Source organism: Centropristis striata, chromosome 6 (assembly GCF_030273125.1).
Source record: "Centropristis striata isolate RG_2023a ecotype Rhode Island chromosome 6, C.striata_1.0, whole genome shotgun sequence".
Lineage (NCBI taxonomy): Eukaryota > Metazoa > Chordata > Actinopteri > Perciformes > Serranidae > Centropristis > Centropristis striata.
In genome coordinates, this window is record NC_081522.1 from 38,293,719 (window position 1) to 38,309,702 (window position 15,984).

At 38.1% G+C, this 15,984-nt stretch overlaps 1 protein-coding gene across 1 annotated transcript; it reads right to left on the reverse strand.

Annotated features, from left to right (window-relative positions):
* Positions 1-11,102: 11,102 nt before the first annotated feature.
* Positions 11,103-15,662, reverse strand: ppp1r15b (protein phosphatase 1, regulatory subunit 15B). Its single transcript, XM_059336093.1, has 3 exons — positions 15,183-15,662; positions 12,764-14,055; positions 11,103-12,024 (listed from the first exon to the last, which is right to left on the reverse strand). The coding sequence occupies exons 1-3, from the start codon at positions 15,340-15,342 to the stop codon at positions 11,815-11,817; spliced, it is 1,662 nt and encodes a 553-aa protein (XP_059192076.1). The 5' UTR covers positions 15,343-15,662; the 3' UTR covers positions 11,103-11,814.
* Positions 15,663-15,984: the final 322 nt, after the last annotated feature.

Sequence of the window (15,984 nt, forward strand, 5' to 3'; positions counted from 1 at the left end):
TGTTGTTTTCATTTATTCTCTAAAAGTGAATCGTTCTCTGTTTATCTGAGGCTCCTGAAGGCCTCATGAGCCACACAAGGTTAACCCTTTAGAGTTTGGGGTTATTTTGTCGGTTTTTGACTCCTTTTCATTCTGCCTGTTTATGAACCACTTAAAAATCTTTACCATGACGTGTTGGTATCATTGTTTTCAGCACAACCTCACCTATATGACCTGACTATTATTTTATTTTTCAAACATTTTCAAAAAAAAACAAACATAACACATAAAAATACACCAAAAAACACACACAAAAACACATGAAAACACACAAAATTACAAAAAAAAACACAAAAAAACACTTTTTTTTTTTTTTTTTTTTACAAAAAACACATCAAAACCCACAAAAAACACAAAAATAAAAAAAACCCGATATAATAACACATAAAAGCACACAAAAACCACTCACAAAAACACACAAAATTACAAAAAATTAAAAAACACACACAAAAACACATGAAAACACAAAATTACAAAAAACACAAAAACATACAAAAACATAAATACACACAAAACACATGAAAACACACAAAAAACACATTAAAAACACAAACATTTAAAAAAAACAGACATAACACATAAAAGCACACCAAAAGCACACATAAAAATTACAGAAAAACACACAGAAAAACACACAAAATTACAAAAAAACACAAAATACATAAAAAAAACACATACAAATACACACAGAATTACAAAAAACACACAAAAAACACACGAAAAGACACAATGAACCACACAAAGAATAAAAAAAAAACACAAAAAAAGGAAACACAAAAGATTGCATTAAAAATGCTGAATGCGCACTGCAAAATTCTCTGTAACTACAAAGTCATGTTACTCCACTTGGTCGAGGTGGGTTTTTTTTTTATACCTTTGCTGAAAAAGGCTTGATGCATTAAATTGGACATGTAAACTTGTGTAAAAGCCAAAACGTTAGAGTTGAGCTGACAGCAGGAAACATGCTGCTGAACGTTTTTACCTCGTGACGTCATCTTTCACACATGCAGAGTAACCCTGAAATGATCAGGAACATTTCCTGCATGTGTCACAGGAACAGAGATCAATATTCAGGGAAATCTGAAACACAATTTCCTCATAACATTTCAGGGAAGATGCCATTGTTGTGAATGTAACAGTAACTGCAGAGAGAAGCACGTAGAGCATCACATGGTGCAGACGGGCTGATGGATTTTGTAAAGCACTTTGAGTTGCATTTATATGTATGAAAAGCACTATATAACTAAAGTTTGATTGATTGATTGATTGATTGATAGAATGAGCGTGAGAACCTAAAACCCTGTTTGTTTCTCCCAGTTGACACGACAACGCATAACCAGAGTTTTCCAAATTCTCCACTTTGCCCAGAGTTTTTAGAAATAATCGTTTTCTGTGATAAAAACAGGGTTTTCGTGTAAATGAGAGGCCAAACCGCATGGAAATCTCTGCGTTTTCCCTCGTGTAAACGGGGCCTTGAACGCCTCCTCTTGAGGCAGTACCTCTCCCCACCCAGAGGGGGCAGTCCACCGTTTTCCGGCAGAGAACCACGGCCTCAGACCTGGAGGTGCTGACTCTCATCCCAACCGATTTGCACTTTGCACGCATTCAAAAACAACAGGGACTTAAAGTTAGTGTGGCATAATGGAGCAGAAGTCCATGAAATCTATAAAAAGGTTCGCTGTGGCTGCAGGAGCACACCTGTATCAAGTCATCCAGTCACTGAACTGATTCACTCAGTGATGAGTTGGATCAGCTGTGATCCTGCAGCCACAGCAGACTGATCAGGGATCAGTTTGACACCTCATCAGATAAAAAAAAAAGTCTCCGTCATGTTAGTAAAGACACGAGCTGGAAGAGTGAAAATCTGATGTTTCCTGAGAGGTAATCCAGTCATTAACAGGGAACAATGTGTGAAAGAGGCTTCAGTGGAAGCAATAATCCCTAAACATCATGAACATTAAATGCATTAAAGAGCATATGTAAATGCACAGAGTGACAGCAGAGGTTTGATGAGGTTATTTCTGGTATTTTGTACATAATGTTTGATAAACAGGAAGATGAGCTGTGAGGCGTTTTGCTCTTCTGTCTGCATCAGTCGGTGTCAGACACAATAGCTGCTGCTGGATTGCATCATCAGCTAATTGTGACCCAGGAGAGACCTTTCTCTGGCTGCAGAGAGGGGCAGCCGTGTGTGTGTGTGTGTGTGTGTGTGTGTGTGTGTGTGAGTGAAACCCTCTGCTGCTGCTGCTGCTGCTGGTTCTGCTGCTGCTGCAATCACCTGCAATCCTTTCAGCGCCTCGCCACTCCTGCCGGTTGCCTGGAGACGGGGTCGCTAGGCCACAGAGCTAATGATACAGGGAGAGGATGAGGAGGAGAGAGATGGAGACAGACACAGAGAGGAGCAGACAACAGGCTGCTGCATTCATCTTCTAAAACACGTGTTCAGTCACTGCTGATGAACCTGCAGACAGCTGAGCATGAACCAATCACCACCTCATCCTCACACAGCGAAGATAAACACCGACGGTTTGTTTTTCACGTCTCAGCTCACAGCTGATGTCATCAGGTCAGCTTCAAAACAAAGACACGACGTCTAGAAACAATACGCTCTGATAAAAATGATTCCTCCGGATTGCATCATGAAAACCTGTGATGCAATCAAAGCTCTGAAACATCTGCAGAGAGGATTTATTATTCAGTTTCTTTACAAACAACAGATCCCGTAAACACTAATTTCAGAGATTACAGACGTGTAAAAAAAGACACATTTACCTCCAATTGTTTTGCAAACTGTACATCATGCGGCACACTTTATTTACAGACTCTAAATTAGAATGAGAGAAAAATTCCTCCCAAATACAGTACATTATCGTGTTAATAAAAACATCTAAAAGATTGTTTTATATGCATTTCCTTTCTGTCCTGGCTTATTTTCCATATTCTGCAGCAGATTTTGGACTCACTAGATGTCATTTGATGTTGTAGCTTTTCCAAGTTAAATTAAATATGATTCAGACTATTAATTTATTCAAAACAGCTCCCTGGAAATGCTTCAGACCAGAGCAGAGAGCTGCTGTTAACAGGTTCTCTTAAAGCGACACGCTCCAGCTGTTCCACAGAAACATGCTGCAAGATCATGTCTGAAATTAATGAATTAATTCTTTCATTCATTATCCTTAACCGCTTATCCGCACTCGGGTTGCGGGGATGTCTGAAATATGTCAGATAATTCATCTTTTCACATATTTTAATATTAAAGGGATCTTTGGTTCCATTTTTACCAGGGAATAGGCCCAGATAAGTATTTTTTACTTCAGCCTACTCCCTTTTTTTTCGGACCAAAATGATAAAAGTAAATGCGTAGTGAATATTAAGTTAACTGGTTCTTATATCTGTCTTATTACTTAGACAGGTTAGATGCATGTGTATGTATCGGGCTATATATACTGTATGTGTGTAAATGTTTATATGTACATCTGTATAATCAGGGCCGGCTCTAGCCCATTTGGAGCCCTAGGCGAGATTCATTCGTGTTGAACAGCTTCGCTTGCTGTTTCACGGAGGGGGGAACTCGTTTTTGTTTGCCCATGGTGCCAACCAGACTATATAATACAACTGTCTGTCTATATAATTATTAAGTTACAAATAAATTCGCAAAGAAGCACAGCTGGAGACCACTAACAAAGTTAGAGACAAGAGAGACAATGAAAGTGCAAACCCTGCGAAAAAATTTGCTTAACTGTGTTAAGCTAGTGTTGCTTTATTTCAACCTAGCTAGCAAGCAATTCTAATACAAATGAAACATCTTCACACAAAACGGCATTTAAAAAAAGCTTGGGACTTCTTCTCCTCCTCCTCTTTTCTTCTCTTTCGATACTGCGCACCGTTTCATCTTGCAAGATTTATCAAAACATACTGTGTCTGTCACTTGACGTGACCTGACCACTGTGACAGCGATCTGACCATCTAAAGGGGGGCAAGGCAATGACCACACGTCATGTGACTCAGCACCACAAGTGAGAAAATGTCATTGTTTATCTGTTTATTTATTTATTATATAAGATTTATCAAATCATAACCTGTCTGTCACTTGACGTGACCTGACGTCTGATAGCGATCTGACCGTCTAAAGGGGGGCAAGGCAATGACCACACGTCATGTGACTCAGCACCACAAGTGAGAAAATGTCATTGTTTATCTGTTTATTTATTATATAAGATTTATCAAAACATAACCTGTCTGTCACTTGACGTGACCTGACGTCTGATAGCGATCTGACCGTCTAAAGGGGGGCAAGGCAATGACCACACGTCACGTGACTCAGCACCACGAGTGAGAAAATGTCATTGTTTATCTGTTTCTTTATTTTGTTAATATTTATTATTTTCAAGACAGAACACAAAGAGTTCAATGGGCATCGAAAATTATGATTGTTTTTTTTTTCTCCCTCGAGGGTGACTGGCGGCGCCCCTCCAGCAGATGGCGCTCTGTTGCCGATGCCTACACTGTAAAAATGTCCCGTTGTTTTTACAGAAAAAAACTGGCAGCTGTGGTTACCAGAATATTTCCGTAAAAAATACAGTAAATATGTCAACATCTATACAGAACAACTTGTAAATTTTACATCCTAAAACTGTAATAAAAAAAAATACATTTTAAAGTTGTAGATTATACCGTCCTTTACTGCTAATTTAACAGGATGATGCTGCTTTTATACTAATTATTTATGCAAAATTTACATGCAGATTTTGCTTATTGTGCATTGAATACCAGTAAATTAACATTCAGTTATTATTTATTGTACACTGAATACCAGTAAAATTTACAAGTTGTTCTGTAAAGTTGTTTACATTTGTACTGTATTTTTTGCAGAATTACTCTGTTAACCACAGCAGCCATTTTTTTTCTGTAAAAGCAACGGAATTTTTTTACAGTGTAGAGCCGGCCCTGTGTATAATGGTGTCTATGTGAGTATGTGTATGTATATATGCATCTAGCCTACGCTGTTGTAGTTTATGTCTTTGTTTATTTTTTGGTTCAAAAAGAAGAATTAATAAAAGGAAAGAGGTAAAAAAAAAAAAAAGGAATCCTAAAGAAGCTTCATGTTTCTGTGTGCAGGAGATCAGCAGTCTCAGCAGAGACCCCCGCTGGGTTGACACAGCAACAGTGTCAGCAATTGCTCACCTTTGCACCATGCAAATGTGTGTGTGTGTGTGTGTGTGTGTGTGTGTGTGCGAGCTGCTAATTGATTTCATCTCTCTGGAAAGTCATTTCATCATACTGTGTGTTTTTAACCCTTGTCTTACGACAGCCTTACAGCAGTTAGTCTGCACGGAGACCCATGGCCCTCTGGGAAATTATTACACTCCTGAGTGTGTGTGTGTGTGTGTGTGTGTGTGTGTGTCTGTGTCTGTGTGTGTGTGTGTGTGTGTGTGTAGAGGAAGAGGGACAACATGAGAAGGAAGTGGTGGAGATGAAGGAGTCCTGGAGAAGTGATGCTGATGCTGTGATGACTAAAGATGAATGAAGCAGAAACTTGTGTGTGTGTGTGTGTGTGTGTGTGTCTGTGTTTTGAATAATTTCTACATCCTGCAGATGTTTAACCTGATTTTAATATTTTAGGCAAATAAGAGCGAACAAACCCTACAAGACTGCAGACATGCTGTAAAAGCAGCACACACTGATCTGTGTGTTGCAGCTCCAGGTGTTTGGGTGAAAAACAGGCTCATTTAGTTACAGTGAATTATTTTAGATGCTGAAATAATAATAATAATGATAGTAATAATAATAATAATAATAAAAATGATAATAATAATAATGATAATAATAACAATAATAATAATGATAATAATAATAATAATAATGATAATAATAATAATAATAATAATGATAATAAAATAATGATAATAATAATAATAATGATAATAATTATAATGACAATAATCCTAATTATAATAATAATAGTAAAAAATAATGATAATGGTAATATAATGATAATAATAATGATAATAATAATAATAATAATAATAATAATAATAATACTGATAATAATAATAATAATAATAATAATAATAATAATAATGTCCATATTGGTATCACTTTATAATAACTGTCATCAATAAATGGTAAATAAACAGTTGATTAAACTTTAGTTAACAGTTTATCACGCTGTTTTACTGTATAAATAAATAAATAAAATAATAATTAATAATGTAAACTTTAAGAATGATTAGAATGCATTTAAAAGTTTATTGTTCCACACATTAAAACATTTTATATATTATATTTAGTATTTATTAACAATAAACAAATAATGTGTCTTGTCTGTGTTTTTGTGGATGGTATTAAAAAGCTGTAACTGATGATTATAATATTTTGTTAAATGCTTAATAAATACTTTGTAAAGTGTCTATAGTTGTTATTTAGATAGATATTATTGCTGCACAAATAATCACTCTTACATAGAGACTAATATATTATTTAATAGAGCCAAAATAATACAACTTGATACTTTAAAACCCTAAATTATTAATTGTTTATAAAACAATAATCAACCACTGACAGTGTTAACTACTTAAATAATGTTAATAGAAACTTAAAGCCATTTAACAAGCTATTATAATCAGACACAGATTTATAATTGCCATTAAAATAAGTTATAACTAGAAATAATATAACTAGAAAATTTCCTCTGGGGAAATTTTGAAAGGGCCACGGGGGCTACTGCCGGTGTGTGTACACTATGATGAGATTCTTCAGAGATTTCAAACTGTGCCCTTTAACCTCAAAATGTGTGTGTGTGTGAGAGAGAAACATGTATGTGGAGGAGTGTGCGCGCATACGCGCGCATTTGTGTGTGTGTGTAGCAAAAATCGCATAAAGTTACACGTGTGTGTGTAATTAAAATCACAAAGTTACGTGTGTGTGTAATTAAAATCACATAAAGTAACACGTGTGTGTAATTAAAATCACATAAAGTTACACGTGTGTGTGTGTGTAGCGAAAATTGCATAAAGTTACCTGTGTGTGTGTAATTAAAATCACAAAGTTACGTGTGTGTGTAATTAAAATCACATAAAGTAACACGTGTGTGTAATTAAAATCACATAAAGTTACACGTGTGTGTGTGTGTAGCGAAAATTGCATAAAGTTACCTGTGTGTGTAATTAAAATCACAAAGTTACCTGTGTGTGCGTGTGTGCGTGTTTGAAGCAGGTGTATGCATGTGTGAGGAGTGTGCGCACTTACGCGCATGTGTGTGTGTGTATCTGTAACTGTAATCACATCAAAGATCAAAGGCAATCAGATCAAAGCAATCAACAGAATTAACTGATACCACCTGTTAAAGTTCCGAAGGAGTGACAGCAGCCAGAGGTGGACTGGAATTTCTGGCCTCGAACAGAAAGCATTTTTGGCAAAACCATAATACCTATCATTGATTCGACTTCACTTTGAGCATCCTGAGTTCTTCCTGAACGTCTACATATGTTTTTTTTCCAGAAAAATAAAAAAATTGCTTTGTTAAAGCGATCTAAAACAACTGTTCCATCTCCCTTTTTTAAATATCTCCCTGCGTTTTTAATATGGGACCCAGTGAGGCAGTTGGTGGTTTTGGTGGCGCATCTTTGCGTCGTACGCCCAAACTATAACTCTGACAGCTTTACCAGAGGATTGTGAGGGAGAAGACTAATTTTCCTACATTTCTATGTATAAATTATTTCTGTAGAGTGGAATTTGCGGCCTGGAGCGCAGTTTTCAAATTTATTTTTTGACAGTTTTACCTCTCCCTCTACACTCTGAGCGATGACATCATACACTCTGACACGAACATTCCGTGCAATACACACCCATTATAATCTCAGAATTTCTCCAAAAATGATCATGGTCATTGAACAGGGATTGATAAAAAACTATATGACCTATCGAAACGTGGATTAATACACCGATACACAAGACTTGTGTCTACTGTTTAAAGTTTAAATGGAGTCTCTAGGTGAAATTATGCCGGAGAAGTAGACGTTTAAAAATCTCCAATTATTGTTCTTTTTCGCTCATTTTTTGTCGGCCGTCCCATTCATTTCAATGCAAAATTTTGGGCAGTTAAAAATTCGTATTCTGTAGAGAAAAGTAATAGCACACCGATCCCGATCAAACCACACGTTTTGATATATAATTTGTCCTGCAACTCTTTAAGTTGTAGGACTAGTAGCGGGACGAAATTGCGTCCGGAAGAGGAATAAGAAGAAATCCACAGTATAACAGTACTGGTCCCTACAGCTATTGCTGTATGGGACCAGTGCTCGGTGCGATTGCCCCGAGGCCCTAATAAATATGTTTACAAATCAATAGTTAAGCATAAGAATGTGTAATGAATATCAGGTCTAACTATATTATCTGTGATTTTTTTTAAAGGTTTACAAACCACTTGGTAATCACTAACAAATGCAAAAAAAATATATACATATAATAAACTGTTTAAAAACACAGTTTACTTCATTAATAATAATCAGAAATCATTGTTAATAATAATAAGTTTTAACAGTGAAATAATTGATGATGGTTAATGTAAAGCATAGGTCTCAAACTCGCGGCCTGTGGGCCAATTGTGGCCCTCGTGACAATATTTTGTGGCCCTCACCTTGATATGAAAGTTTAATGTGAGTTTTATATGAATGGCACTTCACCGTGTTGTGTGTGGAAGGTCCCTTTAATTACTTTTTTTGGCAATTTTGTGTCTTTTTTTAAATATTTTGTGTCTATTTTAAATAATTGTGTGTCTTTTTAAATAATTTTGTCCTTTTTTTGGTTATTTTGTGTCTTTTTTAAGTAATTTAGTTTTTTTCTGTCATTTTGTAGGTTTTTTTTAGTAATTTTGTGTCTTTTTTGTTTTTTGTGTGTGTCTTTTTTAAGTATTTAGTGTTTTTTCAGTCATTTGGATACTGCCTCCAGCGGCCTCCAGGTAATTTGAGTTTGAAACCCCTGTTGTAAAGTGTTTGGCTATATTTAACAAAGCAATATCTCAGACTTTCAGGTTTAAAATGAAAGTTGAAATGTTTCATCCTGATGTTATTTAAGTGTGTTAATCACCAAATCAGTGGTGACATAGAAGGTGCAGCTCAGTGTGATAAAACACTGATAAAAGGCTTTTATAAACTTGAGTGTAACTGCAGGTGGAGGTCATCACATGTGACCATCAGACTGAGTGAGCTGTGGGTGTGTCTGAACTGGGTGAAAGGTTTTTTAAAGGTGCAGTCTGTCATGTGATCCTGGTTATAACAATCTGTCCTGCTTTTCTGCATTTCTTGGCAGCTGAAACCAGAAACCAGACGAGTTTTGTTCCTGGTGTGCGGTGTTGTTTTTAACCCATAAGAACCACTTTAAATGTTCTATAATCCCATATTCAGCTTTATGCTTCACCTTAACTCATTAAATCCCTTAACACAGGGGTCTCAAACTTGTGGCCCTAGTGACGATATTTTGTGGCCCCCACCTTGATATGAAAGTTTAATGTGAGTTTTATATGAATGGCACTTTACCGTGTTGTGTGTGGAAGGTCCCTTTTAATTACTTTTTTTGGTAATTCTGTATCTTTTTTGGTAATTTTGTTTCTTTTTTTAAGTAATTTAGTTTTTTCTGTCATTTTGTGTCTTTTTTGGTCATTTTGTGTAATTTTTAAGTAATTTAGTGTTTTTTCAGTCATTTTGTGTAATTTTTAAGTAATTTAGTGTTTTTTAAGTCATTTTGTGTAATTTTTAAGTAATTTAGTCTTTTTTCAGTCATTTTGTGTCTTTTTTTAAGTCATTTTGTCTTTTTTTAATAATTTAGTTTTTTTTCTGTCATTTTGTGTCTTTTTTAAGTAATTTTGTGTTTTTTCAGTAATTTTGTGTACTTTTTAGTCATTTTGTGTCTTTTATTTGGTCATTTTGTGTCTTTTTAAAAGTAATTTAGTTTTTTTTTCTGTCATTTTGTGTCTTTTTTTTGTAATTTTGTGTCTTTTATTTGGTCATTTTGTGTCTTTTTTAAATAATTTAGTTTTTTTCTGTCATTTTGTGTCTTTTTTTGGTCATTTGAGTTTGAGACCCCTGCCTTACAAGAAGTGACTTCTCCAAAATGTGACTGTGACTGGAAACAGAAATGTGAAAAAGTAGCTAATTTAAAAAAACTCACTTTTTGTTACTAGGCTAAGTTTAAACCCATTTAACAATTCTAATCCGTCAATGTCCTGTATTGCATTTAACCTGTTTTGACCATATTTCCTGAACAAATTAATATAAAACAAGTAAAAAAAATATCGCTGTGACGTATACGTCACATTGGGCTTTTAACCTCAACACCATATTCGTCAAAACAAAACAAACAAAAATGGTAATAGGCCACTCAATTACTTTCACTGTTTAAATTATTTTAAATTAATATATATGCTCTGCTGTTCAATTTAAAGTACATTTGACCAAATATTAACAAAAAATAATCCTATCCTATCCTGTCACAATTTTGATAAACGTTGTGGAGATGCAAAGAAAAAGGCAAATGTGTGTTTCTGTAAGCAGAAAAGCTGACTAGTTTATTTATTTTAAAATAAGAAATATAAACATAAATTCCATAAATGTCCAATGTAACGTATGTCACATTTAGGGGAAGTATTTAAAAAGGATAAATCGGTCTGGGTTCTTATGGGTTAAGTTTCATTAATACACACAACTTTCCACATTTAAAGATATGATTTTACAACATGTGAATAGATTTTATCTCACATGTTGAACCTTTTGTAAGGACATTTCTCAGAGCGTGTCCTTCCCTAACGCCTCTCAGCTGATACGTGCTCAGCTGCACGCACTTCCTCTTTAAAACAAAACCACAGAGAGATTTGACTGAGTGCTGTGGGATGTTTGCATGTCTGGGACATCATGTTCTGTCTCAACTTCTAAGGAAATGGCAGAAGGGTAAATAACTACAAGAATGAGTAATAAACAGGACGGGACTTTGTTGTTTATGTTGCTTTAAGTTGAGTTATAACTCATAAGTTTGAGCCTCGTTGTGAAACTACAAAACAGCAAACAAACTACAGTGTAACAAATTTTATTGATTTGGCAAAGCACCTAATGACAAATTTGCTACAAATGTCTTTTTTCTTTTTTAAACATTTCCGGCTACATGATGTTACCATGAGAAGCTGAGTGAATCACAAAGGACAAAGTGTTTGAATCTTTCCAGTCAATATATCAATAATAATAATAATAATCAGTGCTAAAGGCTGCGATTGTGTGCAAATAAGGAAAACACAAAACAAAACTTAAATATCAAGAACTAAAGTATCTGACGATAACCGCAGCAGATCATGCCTTCATGCTTAAATAAAACACTTTTCAAAACACTTTGTACTGTAAAGCTCTGCTCTCGGACCAAACATCACCTACTTTAACTTCTAGTTTGTTCACACATGTAGAAACACAAACGGTTAAAACCGACGGTAAAAAATAAACAACAAGCTCCATAGGGCATAAATAAGTTACATTACTAGGTCAGTATAAGGCATACAAAAACCACATTCCACACGTTAACGCTGAGGTTAATATAAAAGTGTCAGTCAGTGCAACAGTCACAAAATGTAGAAAACCTTTTGAGGTACAAAGTTGTTCAACTTGACACCGAACATTAAGATTGGCCTAACATCAAAATTCTAATTGGCCTAAAATCAAAATCACTGTTGCATTGCAACCAATCACAAGTTCTCATCCAGGAGGAAATTAAACATTCAGTGTTCATGACGTGGTTTTATTTCAAGGCACCGTCCAGACTCGCCCGGACCTTCTCTCTGTGCTGCTGGCTGAAGACGTGTCCGATGGCCCGCTCCGTCTCACGGACTCGCTTCTGGAAGCGGTCCCGGTCTCGCACCATTTCCTCCCAGTGTCCTTTACGAGTCGCCTGGCGAGCAAACAGCCAGGTCCGCATGACGTGGACTTGGACCAGAGGAGAAAACCGCACCTGAGATCCACAGGAAATTAGGAACAAAAATCAGTCCATTTTGTTTAAACGACCGTAATGTTGATGTGTTTTTTTGTTTGATTTATAACCAGCCAGTGAAGGAAGTAAAGACACATCTAAACGTCTCATTAAAGTTGCTAAATAGATGTTTATGGTTGATCAAACGCTTTGAAAAAAATACCCTACTATTAAAAACCCATAGATAACAATGAGGTGTTTTCCCAGCACTGATAGTTCTCTGACTGGCTTGTTTTTCTCCCTCAGGCTTTACTTCAGTCTGATGAAACTGTGCATTAATTGGTCTTAAAAGGACTTTGCAATCATGCTGCAACTTTACATTTAGTCCAACATGGAAGTCAAACTCTCTGCTGATTCGCATGAGTCATATGACCTGCTTAGTCATGACGACCAGCAGGTTGCTAACCGACAACAAACAACAACTCAGCTTAACACACAGAGCAGAACACTGTGTGTGTGTGTGTGTGTGTGTGTGTGTGTGTGTGTGTGTGTGTGTCAGCGGGTGGGGTTTAACCCTTGTCTTACCACAGATCAGCATTCAGCCGACTGCTTTGACATGTATGTATTAAACTTAAAGTCAGAGACTTATTGTTGAACCATGTCAGAGCTCTGCAGTGTTTACAGACGAGACTATTTTTACCTCAGACCCTCTGGGATTTTATTGAATGCTTCAGCTAATCCTGTCTGGCTCTTTAGCTATGAATTGTCATGAGATAATTACCTTTTTCTGGGTGCTGCTGTCTGTTCTCTCCTTCTTCTCCTCTGGCGGGGACCGGGCTGATTGTCCGGCTCTTTTCCACGGCACCAGGACCTTGTCTGGATGAGAGTGATGCTTCACGTGCCTCTCTGGCAGGCTGGGCTTGGTCATTCTGGGTTTTCGGGGCGTTTTAGCGTTTTCACATTTCTTTCCCTTCGTGGGTGGACTTTTAGTGTCGGGGACATTAAGGGGGTCTGGCTGTGCTGTTGTTGGGGAGCTCTGGAGGCAGGCCTGAAAGTTCAGTGGGTGGTACGGGTCATCCTTTGGGCTGAGAGATTTCCACAGCTGCTCCTCTTCATCGTCCTCAGATGAAGGAGGAACGCTGCTCTCCTTCTCCTCCGTGTCGGTGTCTGACTTGGAGGGAGGTGCAGGGAGTGAGGCCTGTTTGGAGACAGTGGTGGTGGTGGTCTTAGGTGACGTGGTGCTGATTGTGCAGGCTGTGAAGCACATGGGGTTGTAGGGGTCTTCAGGGCTGCTGAAGAACTCCAGGAGCCTCTGGTTCTCCTCGTCCATGTCGGGGCTGGAGCCGTCTGAACTGGCCCAGCTGCTCCAGCTGCTCTCGCTGTCAGAGCGACTGACCCAGACGTTGAGGCCTCGCGGCCCCAGCATCTCCTCGCCGGCCTTGCTCACCGACATGATCTCAGCGTCACTGTCCGTGGTTTTGCCTTTACTTTTGCCCATGTTTGTGTTTGTTGAAATGCAGGCAGAGAAGAAGAAGGGGTTGTAAGGATCGCTAGATTTCGACAGAGACTCCCAGAGAGCTTTACTTTCCTCGCTGTCAAATTCAACCACGTTCTGGTCTTCCTCGCTGCTCCAGTGAAAACTTCTCTCCTCTTCTGAAGTTTCCTGTTTGAAGACTTTCTCGCTACTTCTATGGCAGCCGTCGTTGGAGCTGTCGCTGCTCGATACGAAGATGTTCCAGTCGCCGGGGAAGCCCATCTTCCAGCTGGATTTGTGAAAGATGCCGTCTTCGTTGCCAGACACAAAATCATCCACGAGTCCGCAGCAGAGGTCGTCAGCACGCAGCGTGGACAGCAGGGCCTCGGCGGGGGATTTACCAGAGAAGGAGTCGCCCACTTCAGCACAGAAGTTAGAGAGGGGGTTGGAACCTCCGACCATCACTCCGTTGTCTCCGTCAAACAGCGAGGAGAACAGGAAGGACTCGGTTGGGTTGGCCGTGGTCGTCATGTGCTGGATGTGTTGACCCGTCTCGTCTGTGATCCTCACGTGAACCTCAAACCTGAACATCTGGAAAACTGGAAGATCAGGAGAAAAAGTTAGAGTTGAGAGTCAAAAGAAATGGATTTTAAAGTTACAATCTGTTGAGTTATGATCACCTTTAGGGCATTATGACATGAAAAGTAAGCTTTTGCCTCTTTGTTTCAAGCTTGATTAAAGACCATAATAATACGACCACCTGGGTGACAATATAACAATAATGACAAGTTTTCTTTGATATGTATACATACAATATCCATTAATCTGCCTCTTTGTTGTGAATAGAAGAAGAACAGTAATGCCACTTTGTCACAGATGGCATTTTCAAAACTAAATCCATGTTAAATCTGACAGGATTCTGGCTTTGACCCGTTAATCCTGACAACAGAACTCACATTCATAACATAACAACTCCACAATAAACAGCTCACTATGGAGCACTACAGGGAATATCACAGGGGAGATTATTGTGATAATACAGGAGGTAACACAACACTGTGCCATAACTGGATTAGGGCGTAAACAAGATGTAAAATAGCTTACAGTCTCTGAAAATAAACTGGGCACTACAAATAGCCAACTTGACCTTGTTAGATTGGTTTATTTATAGGGGTTATTAATTATGATGACGTTTATCTGTAAATACGTTACATATTAACAATCTAAACTTTGTTTTTTTTTTAGAGGTGCAAATATACATAAAAAAGTTACTATTTTTAAGGTTAATAAAGACAACTTGACGCTATCTTTAAGTTAACGTTACAGTAAAACAGTTTCCAACGGTTAAGAAGAAGAAGATTACTTTATTAATGGGGAAATGCAACCTCTGCATTTAACCCATACTTATTTTACACACAAGTGAACACACCATGCAAGGAGCAGTGGGCAGCACATTACTGCGCCCGGGGAGCTGTGCAGGGGGGGTTAAGTGCACTTCAGTCCTAGACCTGGGGAGATGGGGAATCGAACCAGCGACTCTCAAGTTACAAGCCCAATTCCTAACCTCTAGGCCACGGACTGCCCACTAACACAATAACGGTTAAAAACGGTTACCACAGTAACGGTTAAAACGGTTACCACAGTAACGGCTAATTGGAGACGTTAGAGGAGAATTAACAACAGACACACCGAAGAGATGCAAGTTTTGACGTGACTGTCTTCCTACCTGACATGAAGGTGTAGTATATGACCTGGACCAGCAGTCGAAGCTGTTCCCACAGCACGGTGAGCATGTGTCTGGTCCAGGGCAGCAGCGCCATCCCTCCGGTACCGAACCTCTCCATCGTCCGCTCAGGAACCTTCTCGGAACCAACAGCCGCAGCCATCTTTGTACTTCTTCTTCTTCTTGGGTTACGGCGGCGGTTATGTTGTAAAAATCCTCACGTGTTCTGGTATTCCTCGTCGAAAACCAACAGACTTCGCGTATTTGTCGGTGACAGATAGGCGTCGATGTGCTGTCGCTTCATTTTCCGGCCAGTATGTGCCATTTTCTGATCTCCTTCGTCAAATGTTCGCGAGTATTTTCTCCATGTTTCTTTGGTGTTGTGTCGTTGTTGTTGTGGAAGAGCAGAATGTCTCACGATTGCAACACCATTGCTTTTAACGGAACGACTGTGACGTCAGGCAGAGCTGTGATTGGTCACGGTGGCTGTTAGTCACAAATCTCCCGCCCCTTCACGTCATAAGTCCCTCCCCCGGATTGCGTAACGTGTGACGCATGGAAACTGCCCGTAATTTCCACAGAAACACTTGAGATTAATTCAGTGAAGATAGTGACAGAAAGCGAAATCAGGCGGGTGATTTTGAATTGCTGGAAATTTTTCAAGCAGTTGAAATGAAAATTAACGTCTGGGTGCCATTTCGATTTCATTCTCACAATTATTTTTTTTCACATTAATTAAATTTACAGTACTATTATACTAGCCTTACTATTATATGCTGTCTAGTTACTATAACATTATAACCAT